Raw genomic sequence first — 26,902 nt, 5'->3', positions numbered from 1 at the left:
TTCTTAGAAATAAGTGGTACTTTTATTTAGTAACAAGCTGAGTTCAGTGATAAGTCCAATGTACCTGGCTTATAGTTTGTGATGAGGGGATGATAGAGGTTGTACAGGCTGAGGACTGGGGATATTCTGGAGAAAAGTGGGACATCATAGCTCCACAGATTTAATTCTGGATACTGATGCCTCACAGCCTGAATTAACAACGTATTTTAGAGAAGACCACCTCAACCTAACTCCCCAGGCCTTTACTGTTACAGAGTTGACAAAACCAGATGTCTGTGAGTCTTTGCTTTCTGGAGGAGCCTGTTTCTCTTCATATCAAAGACTGGTTTCCTCACTTCAGCACCTTATGGAGATGACCATAGCTGGGTGATCTGAATAGCTCCCCCTGCCACCACTCTTTTCTTTTTAATGTAGTGCCACACGAAAGAGAAGAAGAAGGGGAACTTCTGTGTCAAGTGATCACATGCTGTTTTGCTTTGCAGAGTGGAACTCTAGTACATAGCTACCGAGGCACCGGGGGCATCTTTGAAGTCTGCTGGAATGCTAGAGGAGACAAAGTGGGAGCAAGCGCGTCAGATGGATCGGTAAGGAGCTTTACACGTGGTAAATGTTGGGTGGAGGTGACTTTTCTGGAGTGTGTCAGCAAAAAACATGGATGCCATCCTGCTTTCTCTTGACAGAGCTGAAGGCACAGGCAGCTCGAGGCAGAAACAAGTAATTCTGTGTATTAAAAACACTCCTGCTTTGGAAGGTTTTGAATACTAGGCGGTGCTGTTCCTTTTGAAATGAAGAATGTTTGTGGAATAGGTGAATATTACTGAAGATGGGAATGACTTTTAAATACCTATTTGATACGAACAACAGTAGTTGTTTGTTAGTAGTTATTTATCTCGTCTGTCAGTTTTTAATGAAGATCAGGTCACCACAGTCAGCTCTCTAATACACAGTTGTCCTGGGCCTTTCTGAGTTCTACTCCACAGAAGAAGTTTACTCTTTAATGGTTCCTAAAAGAGGAAGTTTTCAGCATGATGCCCAAAGATTTCATTGCATGATAAAGGAGAAATATTGCTCTAGAGATACTGATCGTTCATTATTATTTTTGCTGTTAATCTTACTTTTTAAAAATTTCAATTTTATTATGATCAGCTTGTGAAGGACACACAGATGTTACAACACATTCTACAGCTTTTTAAAATAGCTCCTCTACATGGATGGCTGGCATAAGTACTTTAAAGCAGTATTTTCAACTGGTTTTAACAAAGGGCACGCTGACGACATGATTCAGTTGCTTGGTTTTAGTTGTGCCATTTGAGATGGTGCCAAGCTGCTCCAAGCGGGAGCGTGTCCTCTCTAGGTCTTGTATCACGTACCTGCCAGGCCTGTGCATCTGTGTTGGATGTATTTCAGAAATGGAAGTGGCCGCTGTGTTCAGGCAAATGAACAGAGCCCCTAGTTGTATCTGGGATGTGCCACCAAGATGTTTGTAACCCAATGAAAGCTCAGCTAAAAGTTAAATGTGTGGTTTTCACTTGGGTTTTCTCCCGTGTTGGGTTGTTCCCTTGCTTATGTATGCTTAACCAGGTACTTGAGATGGGCTGATCTGAAGCTGGGGAGTGTAACGTACAGCTGGCTGATCAGCCTCTGTGCTTCCACATCACCTTCACCAAGGGAATGTCAGGAAGATGTGCCAGGGGAGGTTTAGGTTGGACATTAGGAAAAGGTTCTTCCCCCAGAGGGTGCTGGAGCACTGGAACAGGCTCCCCAGGGAGGTGTCATGGCCCCAAGCCTGGTAGTGTTCAAGAAGAGACTGGACAATGCCCTCAGACACACGGTGTGAACTGTGGGGTTGTCATATGCAGGGACAGGAGCTGGACTCGATGATCCTGGTGGGTCCCTTCCAGCTCAGGACATTCTGTGATTCTATGAAATGCTTCTTAATGCTGAGTCTTTTCTCTCCAGGTTTGTGTTCTAGACCTGCGGAAGTAAAAGTGAAATGTTTTAGAAGAAATTTCAAACGGACCAGCAGTGAATGTGTGGGGAGAAGCACTCTTCAAAACTATTCTTAACAGCTCCAGAACTGTACGAACTTGAACAATGTTAGAGTGTACCGTGAAAACAACTCTCCCTGGCCACAGGTGTCTAGTATTTTGTCCGTAACCTTCATCAAGGAGTAAAAACACGGTCACTTCAGAGGGGGAGGGAATGGTTTCCACCTGGAACATTCAGCCTTGGAAGCATGAAGCCACCAGCTAGGCATTGCACTGTTTGGTTTGCATCTGAGAACTTGCTCTGATGGCTGGGAAAAAAAAAAAAAAAAAAGAAAAAAAAATAAAGCTGTGCCAAAAAAAATTAAAAACAAAAAAAAAAGAGGAAAAAAAAAAAAAGAAAAATGCTGTGATAAACCAAAAGGGAAAAAAAAATCCTCCTCCATGTGGTGTTGTATTTTTTCCTTCCAATTTGGACACTACAGTTGCTCTCCCAAAGGACGTTCAAAGACCAGTTTGTACTGATGAAATGCTCAACTTTGTAATCACAACACTTTCTATTTTCTAGACTACTTTTTTTGTTTGGTGGTTTTTCTATCAGCTGGAATATTACAGCCTGGAAGATCCCAGGCTTAGGATGAAACCTTCGTTTTCCTTTTATTTCTCCCTTCCACTCCCAACTTCTCCTTCCTTTTTTTTCCTCCTCTTTCTTCTTGCCCCTTTTTTTTTCTTTTTTCCCTGTATGCCCATAGTAGATGCAGCCAGGTGGACATGACAATGAAAATTTTTGACAGACTGCTTCTCCTCTCTTCTCTCTCTTCTTTTTCCTTTCTTTCTCTCCTTTTAAAAGAAAAAAAATCCTCCATGGTTCAGATCTTAGCGTCTCAAGGGCACTTTCAGCAAATTGTGTAATAAGTGCTTTATATAAGAATGCAGTGCTGGGGAAGATTTTTACAGGAGAAAGATGACTTTTAACAGAAAGAACCCAGTGTATTTTTGGAAAAAAAATATTTTTTATGTTAAACAGTTTTAAAAGCCTAAAATGGCCACCCAATGTAGACCAGGTGTGTAATTCAAGCAAAAAGAGTGACACAGAGTCCAAGGAACATGAAAGGTGCAGTATCCTTTTTCTCTTCTCTCTCAAAGTGCTGTAAGAAGAAAATGCCATTTGATACAATCAATGCCAGTCCTTTCCCTAGAGTCCTCTTCCAGCAGCCAGCCACTTGCATAGTCTCACTTCATTTTTGTGGCTGTTTGGTGATGTACACTTATTAAAAGGGATTCATAAGTTTGAGACTATAAACATAGCATTCATTTTCTTGAGGCAATATTTTCGTTTATCCTTAGGAACCAGAAGAAAATGATTACGTATCTTCTTTCCTCTAGCAGTAGTTGGAATGTCAAACAGGACATGGGTTTGGCTGCCCGTGGCCCTGCTGAGCAGTGCTTTCCTCTGCTGTTCATCCCACTCAGTTCTTTCTCTTCCAGTAAGTCACTGGGATTTTACCACTGACTTAATGGGACCAGTTGGACCAAGATTTATTGACTGCATCTATCACATTGTTGAAGAGCAGACTTTGGCCAAGCTCCTGTCCATCCATGGTTGGCACACACCTGGAAACCGGCTCTTCCATGGCATCGGGCGGCACGTGGTACTGCCGTCACTGTCAGCTCCCGTGTCCTGCCTGCTACAAGGAAAGCTCTGGGTCTGCACTTGGAGGCTTCATTGTCAGCCCAGGCAGGTTTATTCATGAGGGTGTCCTCAGTGCAGTGCTCTCCATTAGGTGAGGAGTGATAAAAGACATATAAATTATATCTCAACATATATACTGCTGTAAAGTTCCAGTTGGTGAAGTGATCAGAATGACAATAAAGATGGGAAGCACCACCTATCCACTTTGGACATGATTTCCTCTGCAAGCAAGACACCTGCAGGGATGCCTCCTGATGACGACATTGAGAGCAAATGATGAATGCAAAGAAGGATGCATGGGCAGAGTTTACTGAAGCTGCTGTAAACTGTGGGGGAACCTTGGGGTGGTGGCAGCCGTTATTTAGACACATCCTTAGAACTGGCTGAATCAAACAAGCGTCCTCTCCTGGCCCACAGGCTAGAGAAAGAAAAACAAGCAGAGAACTCCCTTGACATTGTGTGGTACTTTCCTGCCCAAAGTCTCTGTTTCTGTAATGCAAGATCTTCCCTTTGGTTTGACCACAGCTGCTGAAGGGATTTGATCTGAGCAAAACCAAAACCAGAGCCCTAGCGCTGAACTGGTGGTGCAAGACCCACCAATCATCATGGCATCATCATGGAATCTGTACCTCATTTCTTCTCCTGTGTTTTCCTCTCTTTACGCTTGCATCTGCACAGTGTCTTAATCCTTCCAGTGGAACTCACCACTGCCAGCTTCAGCTGCATTTCTTAAGGATACACATTTGGAAACAAGAACTCAAGAATGAAAATAAATAACTGCTAAAAAAGTTACTCAGTCCTGAGGTGAAAACAGTTATGAGAGATTTTGTTTATTACAGAGAGTTAGGCTTGTTCGTAATTTATATCAAAGAATTGGACACTGGAAAGTATCAAGGTTTATTTTTGGTGTTAAATGCATTTATGTGTTGGTTTTAGTTTTCTGCTCCAAGAGCATGGGCTGTAGATGATTACCTGGCAGTTTTGCACTGTTTTATAATAACCACGTGTACCTACTCATTTAAGTTACTACTTTTTAAAAAAAAGTACTTGTTCAAAGAGAGACTTGAATTTGAATACAAAGGTTTAATGTGGTTTTATAAAGCATGGTTGGGTCAATGACTTGATTACAATCATTGCACATACACGGTTAACTTCCTAAGCTGCTTTTGGGTGGCGTTTCTGAGAATTAACATGCAGATGCCCCCTTTCTGCAGGCGGGGGAGGGCAGTGGGATGGGGACCTGGCCTCACTCTGTCCCTCTAGTGACACCCGCATGGGCCAAACCGTGGGGTTCAGAGAGATGAGATTGCTCAGGCCAAGCGCAGTGATGGCCACGTGGCCACCTGGCTACATAGCCCATGTCTCGTGGTTGTTCCTGCCATAGCTACTGTAGATAACTCAGCAATGTCCATGGTGCCTGTTTCTTTTTCCTTTTTCAATATCGTCAGAACACCACCTTTCCTCTGCCCACCTGCACGGAGGTAAGAAGCTGAAAATCAGTTGGCTGGCGAAACCTGTGTGTGAGAGAGGCTGCCGGTCCAGGGAGTTTTCTATACAGACCATCAGATGTGAAAGCAGCATATGTGAAAAGCTAAGAAAATTCACCTTTCTTCCCATCCCCAAGACCCTCGAGACTGGAAGATCCTCAAAAATACTGTAGTAGGTCGTTATCAGCCAAGGGCAGCTAGGAAGGAAGGCAGAAGATGTAGCTGCAGAGGCTAATCCTAGCCTAGCACGCTGCATGCTCCGGGAGATGGGCAATGGGGAGAGATGGCCTTTTCCAGGCTGGACTTGAGGTGGATGTCTAAGCCCAGACCGGCAGAACTGCCCATAGGGGAGCTCTTGCTTTCCCTCTCTGCTGTGGCAGCATCCCCTGGGCTAGTGATGCTGTTCTGTGGGCTAGTGATGCCGTTCTGCAGCTCCCTGCACCAGAACCGCATGCAGCAACAGGCCGGCGGACTTGAGACTTTTTTTTTCATAACAATATTTTTTGACAATTTTGTTTCTAGTTCTTTCTAACGGAAGAGAAATTGAAGAAACTAAGTGACCAAACAGGACTGTGAAACCATCGAGAGGCTGACTGGATTTTTGTCATTGCTGGCTGTCTGGAACTGGCCTTGAAATGAAAAAAAAACACTCGACTCTGTGGGTTAGAAGGATACTGAATCTTTTATGTAGAAAACACTGGGTCCCTTATGGGGCACTAAAGGGCCTGATTTACAGGGTTATACACACATTAACCCCATGCTACATCTTAGAAATTTCCTTTTAATTTGTTTAATAAAAAAAGAAAAAATAGATAATTTTAGAGCCAAGTGAAGTGCACTTTGTCAAATGTAAGGGTCTGCTTTGTTTTTGGGTTTCTTTTTTCTTTTTCCCTTTTTAATTTTTCCTCCTTTTTTTTCCTCCTTTTGCCTTTTTAAAAGATGTGGTTCTTTGTCAGTTGCAGAAATGTTCTTTCAGCCACTCACTGAAATTCTGAATTCTGGCTTCTGCAGTTTTTATTGTCTGTGTCAGACTTGCAGCCAGACTTGGTTCTCATTTCAGCATTTCCCAGGTTCTGTTGAAACAACATCAACCCTTGTTTTGTTTCTCCCCCACCCACACTTTCTTCAAATTCACCTTGTGTATTGTAGCTCATTTGTTTTAAGGAGAGAATCAACAGATCATATTCAGTGTCTTGAATAAATTGCTATATTTTGATATTAGAGAATTCTGTGCGTGTTGTTCCTTATTCTTTCCTGGCTGTTTTGCATCCAGCTTAAGAGCTGGGCTTGGGCGACTTAAGCTGTAACATGTTGTCATGATCTGAAGGTGTATAAAGATTATGACTCTGTGTTCATAGGATTTCGTAATACACAAGGCCATGGAGGCTTTATCCTCTAATTTTCTTTATTGCAGATTACCTGGGGAGATTCCAATTGGACACAAGAGGTGAATTTTTCACAGTGAGAGCAGTCAGCCATTGGAATGATCTCCCCATGGAAGTGGTGGATTCCCCGGCATCAGACACTTTTGTGATTCAGCTGGACAGGGTGCTGGGCCAGCTCATCTAGACTATGCTTTTGTCAAGAAAGATTGGACCAGACAATCCTTGTGGCCCCTTCCATGTGGTACTCTATGATTCTATAAAACACCACAAAAATCACCACTAGCAAGTATACCTGTGATTAAGAAAGCAAATATATATGCATATCAAGCTATTACAAAGTATTATCAGTAAGCAATCGTACAGCCACAATCAGTAACATAACAGTGGTTAATTATGGCAGCAATAAATTATAGCAGCAAAGTATATATGTAACGTTACAGGTTATGACAAAGTTACTGCTAGTGAAGGAAACTTCTCAATACAGCAGATACAACAAATGACTTACATGTGTGTACATGGCAGCGAGTGCATTTCAGAAAGGGACAAACCATCCCAGAGGTGGGAGGACAAACCAAACCGGCTCCAGACGTGGGCTCAGGGCGGGGAACAATAAAACAACAGGCAGAGTCTCCCTTTGATGATGATTTGTGTCACAGAGTTTTGAGTTAGCCAGGCAGGCCCAGCAAAGGTCCAAGGTCTTGTAGACAGTTCACACAGACCTTTTTAAGAAAGGGAAAGTACGTACAGCATGGAAAGTTCTTACAGAAAGCAGCTCTATTTTGGATAAAAATTAAGTCAATTTTAATATCATAGACACATAAGAGGCTGTAGGACACCAGAACTTCTAGCAGCTGATAGGTGCTGCTCTGTTTTTTCACCTGGGACAGCCAATACATGATGATGATGATTTCTATTCTCTCTGAACAATTTTTATTTTGGGGGGGCTTTTCCTGTTCTTGCAGATAGAACAGCCCATGGCAGTTGCCGTTTCTTGCTTTCTGATGATGATTTTCCCCTTTTTCCAATATAATTTTCACTTTTTCAGACAACAAATTGCCATCACAGCTCCTTGGTTTTGCACTTACTGAGGGTACCACAGGCTGTGTCCCCGGCTTCAAGGTGCCCAGCTGTGCTTCCAAGAGGCTTGCTGTGCTTTTCAGGGATGCTTCTGCTGCCCGGGCTCACAGCTCCCAGGCTGGCACGCAGTTTCTCCATCAGTTTTTCAGCAGACATCATCTTCTGCTCAGTGTTATTCCCTTCTAACCAAGCCACCTTTATGGCTGCTTACATCACATGTGTATTGTTCAGGTTTATTTTCTTCCGATGATGCATTTATTGGAAATTCCTCATTTTAAAAAGAGAAAAAAAAAATTAAGGACTAGACATTAACATACAGCTGGAAAGGAACGAATCTGAGTAAGATTGGTCAAAGTATTTTTTAAAAAGTTCACTCAGAAGTTTCTCCAGAGAAAATAAATTTGACTCTAGGCAGATCAAGATAAGCTGTTGATTTTTCTTGAAGCTATGAAGGCCTTAAATTCAACTTCATTTAAGCAGTCGGAGGTTTCTGAAGAACTGGAGAATATTCCAGCTTGTGCAATGGGTTTTTAGTTCTCTTTCTGTTTAGGGCATCGTTAGAGGTTTCCAGAAAAAGGGGTGCCCTGTCCCCCAGCAGCTGCACTGGCACAGGAAAGCGGGCCTCCCCGCCGGCAGGAGCTCCCGTGGGCACCATCTCCCAGATCCTCGCTCCCCATGGGGCTCATGGCACCGACACCTCAAAGGGTATAGCGGGGGGTGGTTTAGCTTTAATGGGGTGAATGGTGTGTGGGTTTTCACTGGGTTTTATTCCATTTAATGGTACCCGCGGTATTTAGTGGGGGATTCAACGTGAAACGTGGGATTTTTGCTTTCTGACATGTCTCACACTGACCGTTCACCTAAGCTAAGGCTGAAAGATTGTCAAAGGTCTTCAAAAGGAATTAGTGCTCAGATGAAACACGGTCTTGCATGTCCCATCATCTAGTTTTTAAGTGTTTAAGGACCTAGAGCCTTAAGTTAGGATTGATAAAGAACATTCGGGAAGAGTCAAGTAGTAGAAAAGTCAGTATGCTGATGATCAGCACTTAACCACATCATCAAATACTCACAAAAAGAGAAAGTAAAGCCTTCTCATGCCACTTGTCTCAGTTTGTGCTCTGAAATATGTACATCATTAATGTACAATTACTCCCCTGTAACTGTACAAGTTGAAAGCAGCAGGACAAATACATTTGTTCAGCTCTCATGAGACCAGGAACCAAAATAAATCAAAATAAAGAACGCAAGAGCTAAGGAGGCAGCCACGGGGGGGGCAGACCTTCATGGGCAGCGCTATATAGAAGCTCTTGTTTGACCTGCTTCTTAATGCTATGCGATGGGCCTATTTTTAGTCACGTCATTGCCAGGCAGGTTTCAAGAAAATACATGACTGTCAAACTAAAATTGTAGTTTAGTTTACCTTTATTTATCCCATAAATATTTACTTAGCCTGTAAAGTATTTGACAACTGACACTGGAAGCACTGAGCAGTCCTAAACACTTGCTTCTCACTTCTGTCAGCGTGCAATATAATAAAAGGGTATTTGTTACGTCCCTTCTGGGAAGATGCAATATTGCAGTGTCTCACTCAAAACCACTTATTTCCCTGCCATCTTTCTGTGTATCATTTCCCATCAAGGGAAGGATCAGCTTCGTCTATTAAGAGCACATGATCCAAAAAGTAATTTTTAAAGCTTTGAAGTCTTTTAAGTGAAGAAATGACTCACTTGGCAAGGCATTTGTCATTCTTGCTGACTCCTTTCCCAACAGGAAGGAAGATCTTTGCTTCCTTAGAGATAGTTTTTTTCTATTTCCTTTTGAATATATTCATAAAACCAAAAGAATACAAACCCTAGTGACCACAGGAAAGCAGCTATATCCTCTTGTCCTGCAGCGAGGTCTATCATCTTCTGCCTTCACAGAAGAAGCCTTGACTCCACCATGGAAATCAGGGCTGCCAAACTCATGTTCACCGGGGGCCGCATCAGCCTGGTGGTCATTTTAGGACTGTATAAATGTAACTACTCCTATATTAATAGAGTCCTAAAATGACATTCGGCCCTTTGAAGGCAACCGCCAGGCTGATGCGGCCCCCGGTGAACATGAGTTTGGCAGCCCTGATGTAAATCATTAGTATCTATGTCAATACAAAGATCAAGAAAGCACCATATCTTTCCAAATCCTTCCCAGTAAATACTGAGACAAAGTTAGCATCCTCGTCCTTTGCAAGTGTAATTCAGCACAATAAGAAATGCACAACATCAGGACAGGATTTAGCTGCAGAGCGCTGCCATTCTCCAGCTCCAAAACTCAGAATTATCTCACTAGGCTTCTGAGAATGAGTGGTGTCAAGTGAGCATCACGTTCCTACATGCTCTGTGGCAGCTCCTGAAAAACTCTGAATATTTTCTTTGAGGGCAAGAGAGAAAGGTCAAACCTCAGAAGGGTTTTTGAGACTTTCTGCAGTCCTGACAGCTGCAGTGTCCTGAAAGACATGTTGAGTCCCTACACAGAATGTCATCAGTGAGGACACTTGGGGTGGATCACAGACTCCTGAGAGTAACAGATATCTGATGGGAAAAGGCCACAGTGTGATGTTGCCACCTCTTAAGTCCTGGACTTAAAGCTGCTTCTCAGCTTCTTTCCCAGACACTAGTTTGGAGAGAATCATGAGAAATGCCTGTGCAATAAAGCAACCTTGTCTACTCATCCACCCACTTGCCTCCTTCACAGAGGACAACAGCAGTGGGGAGCCTGTGGTTCCGTCAGCTCACACAGACACCCTTTTTTTTTTGATATCCACATTAAAGGTCCAAATCTCATTACTTGATCAAGGAATGCAGGTCAAAGCAATTAAATAAGTAAACAAACGAATAAATAAAAACCTTTGTAATCTACTGACATGTAGAATGGCATTCCTACTTGGGCCTGCTTCAGTAGAGAGACATTGCTGAAGACTGGAGTAAGACATGTAAAAATCTTTTCACAGACAAAAACCATCATTTTGTGACACAGAAAATCCCAGATCAGGTAGGCAGAATGGTTAAAAAATGAGTCTGAAAAATATCCATAGATTCTGGTGTATTTCTCCATATGCAACTTTGGAAACTGAAGGTGTTGGTATGGGAATAAGCACCATTTCTCATCACTGCAGAAGTTCCACCAGCCCTCCCGAGACTGGTGAAGCTCACAGAAGATCAGCTGCATGTGGCATTGCAAATTCCTTACAACAACAAAATTCTATCAGCACAAACCAGCACATTTCTGCCTGTTTTCTTCTTTCTGCAGTGTCAATGAAGCAAGCAGAAATTATCAGCACTCAGGTGGGGAGAGAGGGACAAGTCTATGCGCAACAAAACAAATTAAAAAAAACCCCAAGCACAATAACCCTGATCTATTTCTTGAGCCAAATCTATTCCAGTAGAAACTGAACTCACAGCAGCACCTCTAGCAGAGAATAATTTCATCTTATCAGGTATTATCACTTGGATACTCCTTTCCACATTCTGAACTACAAAAGCTCTGGTGCTCATGCCTCCTTCAGTGGAAAGGTGACCTGATGGTTTCCCAAACTGAAATTCATTTAAGACAATGAAGAACAACTTGCTTACTGGTCTATTATTTTGACCTAATTCATTAATACCGTCTTTCTCCTTGCTATGCCCTGTATGTCTTGGGCTGGAGAAAGTATTATTGCCCAGCAAGAGCTGCATGTCTGGATTCTTTTCTAAGATGGACTTCCCCTTTGGACTTACTTCTCCAAGGAAATATGCTACAGTAGCTTCTTGGAGGCCCATGTAATAGATTACTGCTTGAGTTGGCTGAAATAAGCTAAAACCAACCAAAGACCCCAACTGTCATTGGAAAATGGCCCTGGAAAAAAAAACACTGAGAAGAAATAGCAATGGCAGTTCAGTGAGAAAATGTTGCTGGAATTTTTGATGGTGTTTTTGATGGATATTTGGGGGCAGTAACGAACTGCATGTTAAAATTTTATTTCAATGAAAATTTAGGTTTTGGTAAACAGAAAATTTGTTTATCATTTCAGTACTATCTTCAGGGGATCTTCCTGGGTTTTTTTCATGGTTTTGGTTTTGTCTTTTTTTAATAAAAGGCATTAATATCTTGGTGCGCAACCACCAAAAAAATTCTAAAACGAAACAAAAACATTATAGTTTACCCATTCTCAGAAGCAATGAAGCTATAGTGTTACAACCTAAGGATTACTTATATGTGAGGACAGGCTGAGAGAGATGGGGTTGTTCGGCCTGGAGAACAGAAGGCTCCAGTGAGACCTTATTGCGGCCTTTTACTACTTCAAAAGGGGCTTATAAGAAGGGGACAGACTTTTTAGCAGGGCTTGTTGAGACAGAACCAGGGCTAATGGTTTTGAACTAAAGGAGGGGAGATTCAGGACAGACATGAGGAAAACATTCATTACAATGAGGGTGGTGAAACACTGGCCCAGGTTGCCCAGAGAGGTGGTAGATGCTCCATCCCTGGAGACATTCCAGGCCAGGCTGGCCCAGTGAAGACTTGATTTCAGGAGCAGGGTGGAGGGCTCCAAGAGGTAGAGGAGGGACTGGTGTAGCAGCAGGGGCAGCAGCAGCATGGGCACTCGCATATCCCACCACCCTACTCCCCATGTGAGGATAAACGTATCGAGAAGAGAGGAACTATTATCAAGTCCTTACAACTGCCTTTGTGTCTTCAGTTCACCCACTCATGCCTTTCACAGGTTTCCAGTTATTCAACATCAGCCTCGTTACCATTTATGTCCTAGAGCTCACTAGCGTCAGACCCCAGCAAACAAAGCAGAAAGGCCTCTATTACATTTATAGATACTTATTTTAAAAGTCCTTTGTCTTTAGCAAAATGTATTTTTTTAATGTAGATGAGATTATTTTTTTTTTCCATTTTAAATTCAAACAGTATGTTGAAGGAATCTGGGTCTACCAGCTTTCGGACTATAAAACCCCTGGGAAATAAGGAACAAGGCTCCTTATCTCGCCCTCGTCGTGCTGCTCTGGGTGTAATTGCATTCCTAGGGGGTGGCTGGCTGCCTGACACGGGGCGTTAGCAGAGCCCGGGTGTTACCCAGAGTGCTGGGCATGGCTGGGGAAATGCCTCTGGTCCTTGGCAAGTCGAGTCTGGTGCCTTGAGGTGGGGGCTGGGGAGAAGAACGCTGCGCTCCCCGTCACATGGAACCGCATGACCAGGGGCAGGGTGGGAGGAGGCCTGTTCATTGCCACATCAAATGTGGAGCTCAGTTAAGTGCTTTAGCTTCAGCAGAGACTTGCGTTGTTGTCTTTTTCTTTTTTTTTTCTTTTTCCTGAAGGAAATTCACTCAAGATCTGCTGTAGCCAGCAAAGCAGGAGCAGATGCTCTCACGTGGCTATAGCTGCAATGAATGGCTGCCAGTGTTTCCATGCTGTCCTGAGCCTTGGTGCCCTCTGAGGGGAGACGATGCTGCAAGGACAACCCAGCCCACACAGCCGGTTCCTTACATTGCACAAAAAATCCCCACTGCACTCTTTTAAACCCATGTCTTTAAAAACATACCCTTTTAATAACCATGGTAAATGAGGTCATGTTTGGTTCTACAGGTTTTCAAGATTTTCCAGGAGGCTCTTAGATGTGTTGGTAGGTGGGCACCTCTCAGAGGCAGCTGGAGAGCAAAAATTCAAGGCCTCCGTTTACCCTCTGTGTCCCTCTTAGCTACGGTGTGTGAAAGCGTTCTGTAGGTCCCAGGAGGCAGAGGAAAGCTGGTGAAAAACTAGATTAGAATAAGGCTTTGCTGACAAAGGTTGTCTTTATCAGCACGCACGCCATCGTCCCACTCTCCAGAGGGAAGGAACCCATCGTAATCTGTCATGGCTCTCCTCCACCTCTTAAGACCCAGGTTCCTTCCCACAGAAGTGGGGGCATAGGCTGCCTGAAAATCATCCCAATATGATACCAGGGCATAGAGAGAGACCCACAGTCCCCTTGGACGCTGCCACACATGACAGGACAGAGCCACAGGCAAGAGTGAGCTGCCAGCCGCCCCAGCTCAAGGTCTTGGCTTTGCAAAGAGACAAATAGCCCCTAGGGAGACCACTGAAAGCTTAAGAGGCTTCCTACCACCCCAAAGCACAATGACCCCCTCTCGGCATCCGAGAGGTGAAGGAGAAGCACGAAGTCTTCTCCTCACTGTCATCACTGCTTGCTTTCCACCACGTTGCTGCCAATCAACCCTGGTGAAGTAACGAAGCTTGATGAAAAATTTGTGATAAGACCCCCTCCCTCCTGATGTTACACAGAGAAGAGGGGTCTTGAAAGTTGTCCTGGGCTTGCTTTAACTTTAGATCTTCTGATTTATAAATGGATGATAGAGTCCCTTCATACATTGTATGGCTTTTTCCAGTCGACGCTTAGAGGGATTTCATGGCTGTTTTCCTGTTCTATTCAGGTGACACAAATTACTTTATGGGTGGTTTTGGCACATTATTTTTTTTTTTTTCCAAGTGACTGGTATTCTCAAAATTACTGTTATTTTCATGCCAGTAATACTGTTATCTTTGGCGAAGAAGAGAATAGCCCATTTCTTTTATTCAAGCTTCCCAGTGCAAATTTACCTATTCTAAGTTTCTATTCAGATCAAGATGATACCATACTCATATTTGTAAATACCAATGACAGGATGATTTTCATTCAGAGGCCTTTTAAAGACATACTCTAACATGCGTGGCTATTAGAAATAGTAGTTTCTATCCACAGCATACTAACACCTCCAGCTCGAGTTCTTTTCTGGAGATGACAGCCATTGTGTGACACACAGCAGAACCACCTGCTCCCTCATTTTCCTGGGTAAACTCAGTCTCCAGATCCCTCCAAAGGCTCAGGCTAGAAAATGCTCAGTGCATGCTCCCAGCTCAGAAACAGTAACACCAGATGCTTCAACATCCATTAGTCTGTGCCCAACATCTGACCAAAAGACCTAACGGGGTGAGGGTGAGATCCCAGATCACAGGAGGCTTTGAATCCCAGACTGGTTGAGGTGGGAAGGGACCTCTGGAGGTCACCTGGAGCTGGTTGCCCAGGACAATCATATAGGAACTAGACATCAGGCCCAGACACTTCCAGTTCTTGCATCTCCTCCTTGCATCTCCACAGCATCTCCTCCAAAACAGACACCTGCATTTTGGGAGCCAAATTAAGGCTACAAACTTTTCAGAGAAGCCAGTGCAGTGCCACCAGATGACAACAGGTTTCAGTCCTGACTAATGTAAAATCGGATTCATACCAGCACTGTGAGAACTGAAGCTCTTCTTGACTGACCCTCAAATGTTTTTTAGAACAAAGACACCAGGTCTAGCCACCAGGTTTTTAACTTGTTTAACCAAACAAAATGGAAATGAGAATTCAAACCAGCCCTGTACAGCTTCCTGTATAAAAGCCATGTGCTTCTCAGAGAAGGTTTTCCATTAAAAAGTAGTAGGAGAAACTCCAAGCTGTATGGAGAGCTCATGTCTGATGGGGAGAAAAGCAGTCATTCAGATCATTTCTCTGCTAAGGAACTGCAAAATACTATGTGTTATCCAACAAAATCTCAAGCAGCAACAGATCAAATAATGCTTTACAGGGACTAAAATAAATTTCGATGATCATTCTGACTAAAGGAGCTCTGCCACCTTTTTGTGGCTGAGACTTTCTGTCTGCAAAATCCCAATCTTAGCTGCAAATTGCCCAGGATATAGCCCTCACTCAACATCATAGGGTATTTTCAGTTCAGTGGGATTGGTCATTTTAGCAGCTAATTTGTTTCAGAGTGAGGAAAGAGAAAGCTCAGACACTTCTACTCTGAAGTATTTGTCTCCTCAACCTACACCAGTAAATCTCTGCTGGGAATTCTCCCTCGTTATCGTCAATCCATAGTAACATCGTTTAGCATGCTCACTGTGAACGCCCACACCTGCTGGCATTCCCATGTCCTACACATTTATGCTTTCACCACACCATGCAGCTTTATGGACTGCACACAGACAAACCCCAGCTCTGAAACCATGGGTTGGTTTTATATTAGTACAGCTTCCTAGATGCATTATAGTTTTTTTTCTGAAAATAAGGCTGTGATAGTAATTTGGGCACAAAAGGTACCTTCTGAAATATAGATAACTAACAGATAACTTTTTCTAGTAAGTCTTTAAGACAGTATTGCATTTTTTCCCTCTCATTCTGCTTGTAAAAGGTACTTGAAAGAAAAAAATGAGATAAATGCAGTCTCAGCCACACAGTCCTGCAGAAGCAAATACCACTAACAATATATTATAGTCATCTCTGTGTCATGGTAAATGATAACATTAACTAATGCTGCAATAAATACAACTGGCCTGACCCTGCCTTATCCATATTAACTTGTGAAAACACACATCAAGTATGAGACATTGAAGGAGCCCATCAAATTTATTTTGTTTTGTTATCAGCTAACCATTTCACAAAATAATCACTCCCGCAAAACACAGAGAAGCCTGAACTAATTTCTAGGGCTCAAAAACTCCCTAATTCTGAGCACATTCTAATGGAGATTTAGAGCTGAGCTTTCTATTAATACCTCTGAGACATTTATGTTTCTATATTCATTAGAAACACAGGCTTTCCTCTGTGTGGACACCACCTTTGAGTCTCACTGATGATTCCATCGGATTGTGTTTGACCCAATTCACACGGTCCCATTGGCTGCCGGGGCGGGGAGGGGTCCAGCGAGGTGACCCATCCCTTCGGCCTTTCAACCCTCACCCTAATGATAACATCAACAGCAAAATATCATCTCAGGGCTTTCAATTACACAGCACACACAAAACCACCCCTGCCCGTGCTGGTCCTTTCTGTAGATCGAGCCATGCAGGTTCCCAGCCCAGCAGGTCCTGGTGGTACCACACATTTAAAGACACCAAGCAGGGGCAAAGGTCGGGTAGAGTAACCCTAATTCTAAACTACAGGGCTGTTAAGGGCCTGGGGGTGGCTACAGTGGTTCTCTTTCCATGTAAAATGGTCCCATTTATTTTCTAGAACTCTTCAAATCTTGTATAGTGTAAGCACACAAAAGCTGGAGACAGCTAGAAAGACCTCCGTTCTTGTTAGCTACGTGGAAGAAAGTGCTTTTGTTTGCTTTGGGGTTTGTTTTGGATGTAAACTCAAATGAGACTGTCACTTGGGGAATTTTCTCAGCCTTTTGAAAACTTCACCTACAAGTCCCCTAATGCGTTCAGATCTCTGAATGTTTCAGAGTTTGCTTAGAGAGGTGCAACGGGAGAACCACCTTTCCATCCAGCTCACACTGTATCCTAGGGAATATAAACCACCCAGGAAAACAGATTCAAATGCATCCCTGGATTTGACTGCACTCCCTATTCTTCTCTCAGTAAGACTGCATCTGCTTCAGCTGCCAGCTTCAGTGTCCACACAGATGCACGCCTGATGATGCTTAAAGGACGAGCAACCCAGACATCATCTGATCTGCCTTAAAATTACATTAGCTACTGTGTGGTTTGGTGATTTCCATCAGGGATTACTGCAAACTTGAGGAATCCATGAAAATTAAGAAAATCAGATAACTTTCCATCATGAATACACAAGGACAGCAAGAATTGCAAGTCAAGTACTGACTGTACTGTATGGATGGGGGGAGTCACAATTCATATTTCATTTTCTAGCTTTCATTTTCTAGCTTTCTCCATATATTTGGTCTACAAGACCAGGGGAAGGGTTTAATGAGAGGCGTAGTTAGGATTTTGGTATTTGGACATATGGTGGACTTCATAAATGCAGAGCTTTGGTATGCAAGAAGTCTGCCTATTCCAGTGGTTTATGATTTTACTAGTGCTTGTATTTTAGCTTTGCAATTAGCCTGAACATCTGGCCAAATAAAATAATAATTAAATATATGAGACTGGCAGGTCAAATACATCCTTTTCCGTCAACAGAGAACAGCTAGGAGTGTTTAAAGAAGTATTACAGGATATGAGAGGACACTTTTGCTGGAACTTTTTGTTTTATCTTTGAGGGTTTAAAAATAAGTTTGGGTGAATACAGAGAACACTTACTGTGTATATAACACTTACTGTGTATGGTTGGATTTGATAAGCTGGCTGGGACACAAGGAGGGTGTTAAATAGAGACAATTCAGCTGCACTGTCCTGTATATGTAGAAACCCTTTTTATGAGATTCCACTGCAGCAATTTTATTTCAGTGCATGGATCCAACTACTTTTTAAAATTTGCTTTTTTTTTTTCCCCTTGAGTAAATTCAGAAAGGCTTTGTTGTGCACTAATATGCCTGAAATAAGCTAAAATTGACAACTGCTGTACTCTCACACCAGTGCTTTAGCTATATGTATTTTATTAGACAATAGCTGGTCTCGTTCCCTATTTACTTCTCCCCTGAGTCACACCTTGCTATTCCAGAGAAACAGCTGCATCCCTGCTTGTGATCTGAAGAGCTGTATGATCATGGAATAGAGCCTCTCCCACAGACAGTGTAAGATGGGGGCCATGGACTCTGACTGCACCTATGGACTTCAGTATTGACAAGATCTCTCCTCTATCAACCCAAGCCATGTTTGAAACACGCCTTAGAAAACAAATATTCAGGCCAGAGACAAGCACTTCCCACATTCAGCAGAGCCACCTGCCAGCACCCACCTAAAAATGAGCATATTTGAAGCGATCATAGGCTGGAAATCCAGATGCTGGAATTAACACACTGTGATGTCTACACAGATACAAATTGTCATTGAAGTAAACAAAAACCAAGATTTTTCTTCTACGTGCTGATAAACGCAAGGTTCCTCTTAGCAAAGAGTGGATGGCACAATTAAGAAGGCAGTGTTTAGGTTGATGTTACAGCTAAACTGTCCAGGCCACGGTGTCTATAGCGTGTCCTTGCTGATCCTTGGAGCACACAGGGTTTCCCCCAAAATGATGCTGGCTGAGGGAGCTTGAGGCTGCCCCATGACGTGCATGCAGCAAGCTCTGGCAGTGGGGGCAGTGGGGAAATGCACATCCAAAGCTCGCTCCTGATGGGGAGAGGTGGACACCCCTGGCAGCACTTGGAGAACGCAGTGCTTCACTGAACTGTGGAATGGTTAAGCAAGAATGAGGTTGGGGGGGGAGCGGAAATCAAGTATGGTCACGGTTACATATGAGCAGAACCAGCTATGACCCCATTTTTAAACTGTAGAGGAATGCTTCACGTGCATCCACCAGAAGCTGGGAACAGCAGGTAAGGAAACTCTCCCCACACCTACTTCTCTGTAAGTTAAAAAACACTGTCAATTTGCTCTGCAATGCCCTGTATCACTTTCTCAGCGCATCAGAATTAGGTTAGTTGTCTGTCTTAAGATCTCTGATAAGTCCTAATTTTTCCTTATGACACCCCAACAGATTAGTAATACACAGACACACCACACGCATCCCAAGGACAATCTGGAAAGAACAAGAAGAGGAGGGGAGCAAAGCGCGGCCCTTGCAGGAGGCTGTCCCAGCACAGGGCTGCCTCAGCACCAGCAGCCCCCCCAGCACCCTTCAGGGGATGCTCATGGACTGTGGGGGACAGGGCTGGGGCACCATGTCTGCCTCTGTCCCACGTGCATCCTGGAGCAGCGAAATAATGGAGGGATTTGTTATCAGTCCTCTGGCAGGGCATCTTGCTACAACCTGTCACCTCCCATGTGCTTCCATGCCACATGATTATTCCTGTGAAGCCAAGAGCCTGTTTACCTGGTTTTAGGTTTTGCAGTTTGGCCCACACCCTAGCACCTAGAAAGGTTTACCAACAACTCCACCTCCACTTTCTGTTGCTCTTTTGAAACCTGTTGTGGTGAGTATTGCACAGAAAATGTTGTCTCTATTTCAAAAGGGTCAATATAATCTGCTCCCAAGTCCCCGTACTTTCTCTTCATACTTAGGTAGGAGACAAATGGCTGTGACGAAAAGAAAGGATCTGGTGATCTGCCAGTAGTTCTGACAACTAGAACAGCAATATAAAGCCATAAAACCATGAAGGTTTCTATAGGACACAATGTAGAAGATTTGCTACAAACCAACCACAGCTCTGTAATGATCTGCCTAAATTACTATCTGATTGTTGTTTAACACCTTTGTATCAAACAATTAGTTTAAGAAGGCAATTTATTTTTAAAGGCAAATCAATATTGTTCTGTATAGTTTCTGCTGATCCTGTGTCTCTAACCACCCTGGGACTCCCCTTAGTAACATAGCAGCTTAAGCTGCACATTATCATTGCACCAACCTTTCAGCTGCTCTTTAACAATACATTTCTTTCTTCTACAATAGCTGGAACTGAACTGGTTGGAAAAGAAAGGCGTGGACAGCCAGTGAAGTTCAGCCAAAGTGGGTGTGAACAGGATTTGAAAAATAGGGTTTGTTTTATGCCTAGCCCTGGCCTCAGGCTGCAGTGAAGGAGGTGGGTTACCTGCGCTCAAGCAGCTTGCACCGTGCCATCCGTCAAACTGTATTGTAAACAGCTTCCAGTGAAACCAGATTTAAATCGTACTACTTCTACCTTTGATATGAAGTTGAAAGCTTGAGGTAGACAGGATCATCATTTTTTCCTAACTTTCAACCAATCCAGGAAATTGTTTGGCTATAGGTACTTAGGGCACTGCACCAAAAAAAGGCACGTATCTGGGAAAATAAAGAGAATGGATGTAATATCTCTTTGTTCAGGAGATGAAAACGTAAAATACAGCACACCTCAGGGAAAGGACTATTGATTCTACTTATTCTGTTTTTTCTTGAGCACTCAGATCATCTAGGTTTTTTTTTTTTTTGCAAATGTTATCTCTTAATGCACCTGCCACTAACAGTCATAATCCTGTTAGACAAGTACACACAAGAATCAAACCAAATCCATACTAAAAAAAAAATTGTTTGAAGGGTTATTTTTGTTTGAACCAGGAGTGAACAGGAACCATTATTTCTGAAGTGTTTATGAGATTTAGCCTGACCTTCATTCTTTTTCAAAAAAAGCCTTTCACTTCCCTAGACAAAAACCAACTCAAAATTCACATAAACAAGCTAAAAGAAGACTATGTCAGTGAGATTCTATACAAACAAAATATTTGTACTTATGTCGAAGTCTGCTGTCAATGATGGTTTACTAGTGTCAATGCTGGAAATGGTGTCCCAGAAATCCTAGAGCTGTAATTCTGGGTGAGGAATTTTACACTGAGCAAGGCAAGCAAGGCAAGCAAGGCAACACATTTAAAACCCCAACATATTAATAGTCCATTTATTTCAACAAAAGACTCTTCTACCACATGGAGGTTACAAGAGAGATTAAAACAAGATGGATGAAAACAAATTGTAAGTAACAGGTCTTTGCAGAGATATACTCCTGCTGGAAAAAGATCAGGGCTTTATACCTGTTAACACTTCTTCTATAAGGCAGACGAAGACATAAAACATAATGTCTGTCTGTCTCACATGCTCTCGCTCTCACACACACACAAGTTATAGGAAATTACATCAAACCATTGGGCACCAACCTAATTCCAGAGTACACAACTGTTCAGCCAGTGACATGGTTTTACGAGTCTTGACAACGTGAGAAGTGGAATTCAGCTCTGCGCTTATAAACTACCAGCCTTGGTAGATGGGAGAGCTCCTAGTTAACCTCTCATCACTACTAGTGTTACCTTCAGACAACATGCTTATGGCTTCGTCAGTCTGCTGGCTGTCAGTTGACGGTATCTTCTTTGGATCATGGATGCTGGTTTGGTAGTTCACTGGGGAGGGATAGGCATTTTCACCCACAGTTGATGAGGACAGTGATTCCCAGGGTATTTCGCTTTTTCGCCATTTCAGGTCCACTCTGCATCCAGTCCAGCCATAGAATGCTAATGTGAAGAGGAAGCCTTGCATCGGATTAAGAACCCCCTAGGAAGGAGAAGTGCAACAGGAGTTACACCAGCAAGGCTCTGTTTCCAACTGTGGCAGAACACCCTCCATGTATTAACAACTCCCCTTTCACTGAACAATTGCTGTTTTTAAAATATGCTATTTGCATACAAATTAAAATGTATGTTGTTCCCATTATGACACAAACAAATCAGAGGGAAATGCCACAGCCTGTTGTTCCAATATGCTGAGGCCACTCTAGTGAACAGTAATCACCAAATGGTTTTCTAGCATGAATTTTAGCTGATCAGTCTTGGTGTATTTTTAACTTTCCCCACAAGCTCTAGACTTTTTAATTCATAAAAGCAAACATTATATTTTTTTACTAGAAGCCAAGTGAAATACATGAGAGTAGACACTAGCGTACACAGTCAAGTTTTTTAAAATAGCAGGAATTGATCTGTCTGGAATTGCTGCAGATTCCTGGGTCATTGAAATTGTCCATCAAAGTGGGATGGCAAAATGGGAAGAGTCACTGGAAAAGAAAATCCCTGTTTCCAGTGCCATGGGATGCTTGGCAAGTAAATGGCTTTAGCTGTTTCAATTTTTCTCATGAGAAAAGAGGAAATTATTTTTGCATTCAATTTAAAAAATAGCTCAGTTCCTAGACCTGACCTCTTGCTCTCTAGGTGAGCAAGGGTAAGGTCCCTGTCACATCAATGTCTTTGCTTCTTGTCAGAGTGGGATGTTGTATCAAATCGGTTGCATCACTTAAGCCTTCAATGCAAAACTGCTCAAGGGCTTAATTACACAAAGCATGCTCAGGCCTCACAAGTATTTAACAGCTCCAGAATAAACTCACTTGGAAAAGGACCTGCAATATCACCTCTGAAAAATCTCTTCTCAAATATTCCAATAGGAGAAAAGAGGATAGGCTACAGTAAGAGGCCAGCATCTTACAGCTATTTTTTGTTGTTTTGCTTTCAAGATTTTTCATGTATTTGTCCCCAAATATTTACCCAAAAGTCACTATATAAGATGCAATTATTCTTTATAATAAAAAAAACCATAATTGTGAGCTAAAACTTTGTAGCTTGCATTACGGCAGAGGTTAGCAAGGTTAGACTAGAAATCTTTGTAGTGGTCTGTTCTGGATCTTAAAATGGGAAGCAGTTGCTCACAGAGAGACTGCATACTCCAGTTAATGGGAGAAAAAGTTTGCCTTTTGTACATTTTTGGCAAAGTTCATTTGTGAAAAGCACTCCCAGTGACTGCTCCTTCCTCTCTCTTACTTTCTGCTTTTCTTTCTCAGTTTTCAGAGTTTTTATACCCCCAAAAATCATAAACCACCCACTACACTGGTGCTGTTCCACCATCTTATAAAAGTAATTTCTAAGACTAAGCAATGTCACAGCTGACCTACCATTATAACCCATGTGATCAGAGCAGCACTTCTGATGTTTTTCAGGGGCATGTCATTGATATCTGGCTGCATTTCGAGGTAGAACAAAAGGCTCTCATTGATGATATTGGATGACCAGCTATTGCAGGAATAAAGAAGGGGAAGAGAACAAGACAGTTATATATATGTGTGTATATGTATATGCAAAATATGCTTTACTTTCAAATTATAGAAATTAGGATCACTAGTAAGGAGAATGAGATTTATTTTAATGGTTAAGTCTCAATCTAAAGGGGCCAGTAGGTGTCTGAGTTCAAAAACCAGACACCTGCTAGCCCAGGCCTAGAGAAAGAAATCAATATAACAAACAAACAACAACCTGATCATTTGAGCTTGCTGCAGAACAGTAAATTGCAGGATAAAACTGGGACAATAAACAACTGTGACCCATAACAGGAACATCATGCATGCTGACTTCTTTTGCTTGTGTCTTAAAAGGAAAGTGCTCACAGATAAGGAAACTAAATACATGCTTGGGTGTTGCAAAATGCTGCAGAAACTCTAGCTGGAGTTGGAATTTCAGGGTTAGGTTACAGCAGTCTTTCAAAATGTGCATTAAAAACCCCTACAAAACAAAAGCAAAGCTGACTTTAAAATCCTTGAAAATGTCATCAACTTCTTGGAATAAAGGTAATTTCTGTTTCCAAAGAAGGATTAGCATAACCAAACCTCATCCTGTGGAAGAAACTGAGGATATTCTACGCTAAATAAAGGTTATAGTAAATGGCTATATCTTCTTATGACTTATAAACAGTCAGACAAGCATTTCTTTATAGTTCTACTGCAGCGTCAGAAAGGAAATCATCAGCATTCATGCTATACTTTCTAAAGGGTTTTATACATATCCATTCTGCAATTATTTTTTAACACAGTGCAAAATGTCTTGCTATCCCCTCCCTGCAGACATCTCTTCTACCCCATGTTGCCCCAACCTGCTGTCTTCGACTAACTCATCTCATTTTTGACCCCTGAGATGGAAGGGTATCTTCCCCAAGCTTCTGAGATGAGACTGCGTCAGCTTTTCCCTGCTATAAACTTTGAAACAGTTTTTGTACTCTACAGCTTATGTTTCATCAGAAGAACAAAACCGAACACTAGAGCTGTGTTTATTTTTTTCTTTTTCAATAGGAAAGCCCAGACTGTGACAGAATAGAAATAAACAAATGTCCCCACTGTGTCCTCAGGAAACTGATCCTTTTCTTCACGCTTGCTCCCAGACCAGCAAGCTGGCCACCATTCCTTAGGTTGCAATGCACTTCTGTGGTGCCTCTGGGTTCCACAATAAGGCTCAGCTCTTTCCACAACCCTGGAGGCCTGGCTAAATCTCTGCTCCTCATTATTTCAACAGTTTCCAGAAAGCCATGCTGCAGGCTTGTGGGCTGCTGTCTCTCTCACCTCTCCTGCTGGGTACCCTACCCTTCGCACCAGAAACTTCTCTCCTGAGCCAAGTGGATTTTGTTATTCACCAAGAAAAGACCATAATTTCCCTCCAGAGCACTCCAGTATACAGCAGCCAGGAGAAAACAAAAAGGCAGTCTTTCTCCCTGCTCAGCCTTTTAAAGCAATGTAACATGCACTAATCACAGAATCATAGAATCATTTTGGTTGGAAAACCACGTCTGAACCATGTCCCTAAGAACCTCATCTATGCATCTTTTAAACACCTCCAGGGATGGTGACTCCACCACTTCCCTGGGCAGCCTGTCCCAGTACCTGACAACCCTTTCCGTGAAGGAATTTTTCCTCATATCCAATCTGAATCTCCCCTGGCACAACTTGATGTCATTTCCTCTTGTCCTGTCACTTGCTACTTGGGAGAAGAGACCAACCCCCTCCATGCTACAGCCGCCTTTCAGGTAGTTGTAGAGAGCGATAAGGACTCTCCTCAGCCTCCTCTTCTCCAGACTAAATAACCCACCTGTGTATAAAAAAGCTAAGTAGTTGTAGAGACTGTGAAGTTTGTCCAAGCCATTTCACCTACTCCAGGGCCTTTTCCTTCCCCCCCATCACTTTTGTCACCCATGCAGGTAGTAAACATTTCACTGCAGTGACCACTTCTCGCCAGGTCATTGCACAGACCCTTGTAGAGTGGATCATCATCCCTTCTGGTGCCTTTATTGGTGTCCATGAGAATGCAGCAAAAACTCATACAGAGATTTATTTTCTGGCACATAACCCTGTATTTCCAGATGGTATCCATGCTCTTTTCACACTCTTGGGACCTGCAGACCACAGAGGTGGCTGCATCATAGTCAGGGCCATAAAGGCAGTCTTAGAAGCGTATTTGTTGTAGGTTTTCAATGGTGTGTTTGATGACAAGAGGCTCTGAGAAATCTTGTGTACAGAAAGCCATATATCAGCCCACAGTGTTGGGGAGCTGCTCTTCCAGATAGCTTTAGGCTGTGGACAAATATTATTTTTGGTTTTGGCTATTGCTTCTTGTGGTTATTGTTTTCCTGTTGGTTAAACATCATTTCCTCGCAGACTTGCGATGCTACATGAGTGAATCAGCTAGTTGGTGAAGTAGTTTAGAACTACTTCCTTAGACACTTTCCCTTCCAAGCATAAAGACAAACAAATGAAGCAACCCATCAGACTCTGCTTTTGTCCCTGACTCTCTCTACCTGGGAAAAAAGGCAGTTTAAACCAAAATAATGCACCTCTTACCAAATGACAAATACCAGCATAATTTTGAAGAAGCGGATCTGGATCTCTGTCCCTAGACGTCTCTCATTTTCTGTGTAAATCCCTTGTCTCCCCTTCAGTAAGGAGGCAACTGGAAAGTATACAATGATGTTCATTAATAAACATGCCCCTTGTTAGTTATAGGCACAAGGATCCAGAAAAGAGATGTCTGTAAAGGAGGAACAAAGGAATGGATGGACTTGTTTCCAGCAGCAGTTCAGAAGCTGGAAGCCCAGCACTAAAGGAAAACAAGTGCATCTATTATGGATTCCTAAAATGAGTGATAATCGCACTAGCTGTTTTTTCTTCTCTCAGTCCCGCTGAAAATAGGAAATATTACGGTCCACGTACTTTTCTTCTATAACAAAAGGTAGTGCTTATCACTTCTATGTAATGTGTGATATAATGATAGATTTATTATGTGACGTTTAGACTAAAATAGAATACATTCTATCCTATTATGCACATTTCATTGTGCAATTGATACAGCATTGACTACACCTCTAAACCTCGAAGGTGTATTTTCAGCAAAAATAGACAGTTATGCCACCTTGCAAGATATCACAAGGATCACACATATGGACAAACACAGATACACTCAGTGTGTATTTTCCCATAAAAAGAGCAACTTTTCATAGGAACAACTTTTTAAAGGAACAGCTATTCTTTTGAAAATCAGTATTACTGAGGGATACAGGATAGATGAGATGAAGACTGAACTGAGAATACAGTTCAGTCTTCATCTGAATACAAATTCTGTTGCTGTTTTAAAATATTCAATGTGTATATTATGAGTATGAATTCAGGTACTGCAAACATCTAGCACTGATCACATTACATGCAAGGAATGCATTGAATCTGTGGCCTTTTTTCAGTCTCATTTCTTCAAAGCACTGGATAATAAATTGAATGGGAGCCTCAAGATCTCATCTGAATTGTGAACAATTCCCATTTGTTTCAGAATCTCAGAATCAGAAGTAACAAAATTCTGATCATACTTTATTATTTTTTTAGCTCCAGGGCTGCCAAGAATTTAAATCAACTATCGTATCTCACCAACATTATCCTTAAACCAGAATACATTACCTTCCAAAATCCAGATTAGTACTGATACTACAGTAAAGCATCCACTATACACTGCCTAATACACATCAAATCAAGAGTAACTGAGTAACATAGAAACACCTTTGCCAATCTGCAGTAAATGTTTATAATAGCATAATTTG

The 26,902-nt window shown here is 42.4% G+C and overlaps 2 protein-coding genes across 7 annotated transcripts in view; one reads left to right on the top strand and one right to left on the bottom strand.

Moving 5' to 3' along the window:
• The window catches only part of TBL1X (transducin beta like 1 X-linked), a 201,492-nt gene extending 199,159 nt beyond the window's left edge, over nucleotides 1-2,333 (top strand). For all 4 annotated transcript variants that reach the window (XM_071813032.1, XM_071813023.1, XM_071813036.1 and 1 more), the window contains 2 exons: nucleotides 483-584; nucleotides 1,960-2,333. In XM_071813032.1, coding sequence (XP_071669133.1) covers nucleotides 483-584; nucleotides 1,960-1,986 — 129 coding nt within the window. In that variant the 3' untranslated portion in view covers nucleotides 1,987-2,333. The remainder of the gene's footprint in view (nucleotides 1-482; nucleotides 585-1,959) is intronic.
• A 4,287-nt stretch (nucleotides 2,334-6,620) lies between these two features.
• The window catches only part of GPR143 (G protein-coupled receptor 143), a 42,610-nt gene continuing 22,328 nt past the window's right edge, over nucleotides 6,621-26,902 (bottom strand). For 2 of the 3 annotated variants that reach the window (XM_065857713.2, XM_065857704.2), the window contains 3 exons: nucleotides 25,659-25,767; nucleotides 22,953-23,070; nucleotides 20,421-21,568 (listed from right to left, as the gene is read on the bottom strand). In XM_065857713.2, the coding sequence (XP_065713785.1) occupies nucleotides 21,269-21,568; nucleotides 22,953-23,070; nucleotides 25,659-25,767 (527 nt within the window). In that variant the 3' untranslated portion in view covers nucleotides 20,421-21,268. Of the gene's footprint in view, nucleotides 7,896-20,420; nucleotides 21,569-22,952; nucleotides 23,071-25,658; nucleotides 25,768-26,902 lie in introns of those variants that run through there. The other variant, XM_071813005.1, reaches the window with a different exon arrangement.

This window comes from Patagioenas fasciata, chromosome 1 (genome assembly GCF_037038585.1).
Source record: "Patagioenas fasciata isolate bPatFas1 chromosome 1, bPatFas1.hap1, whole genome shotgun sequence".
Taxonomy (NCBI): Eukaryota; Metazoa; Chordata; class Aves; order Columbiformes; family Columbidae; genus Patagioenas; species Patagioenas fasciata.
Note: the sequence above shows the minus strand (reverse complement) of the source record. Positions and strands in the feature narration are given on the sequence as shown.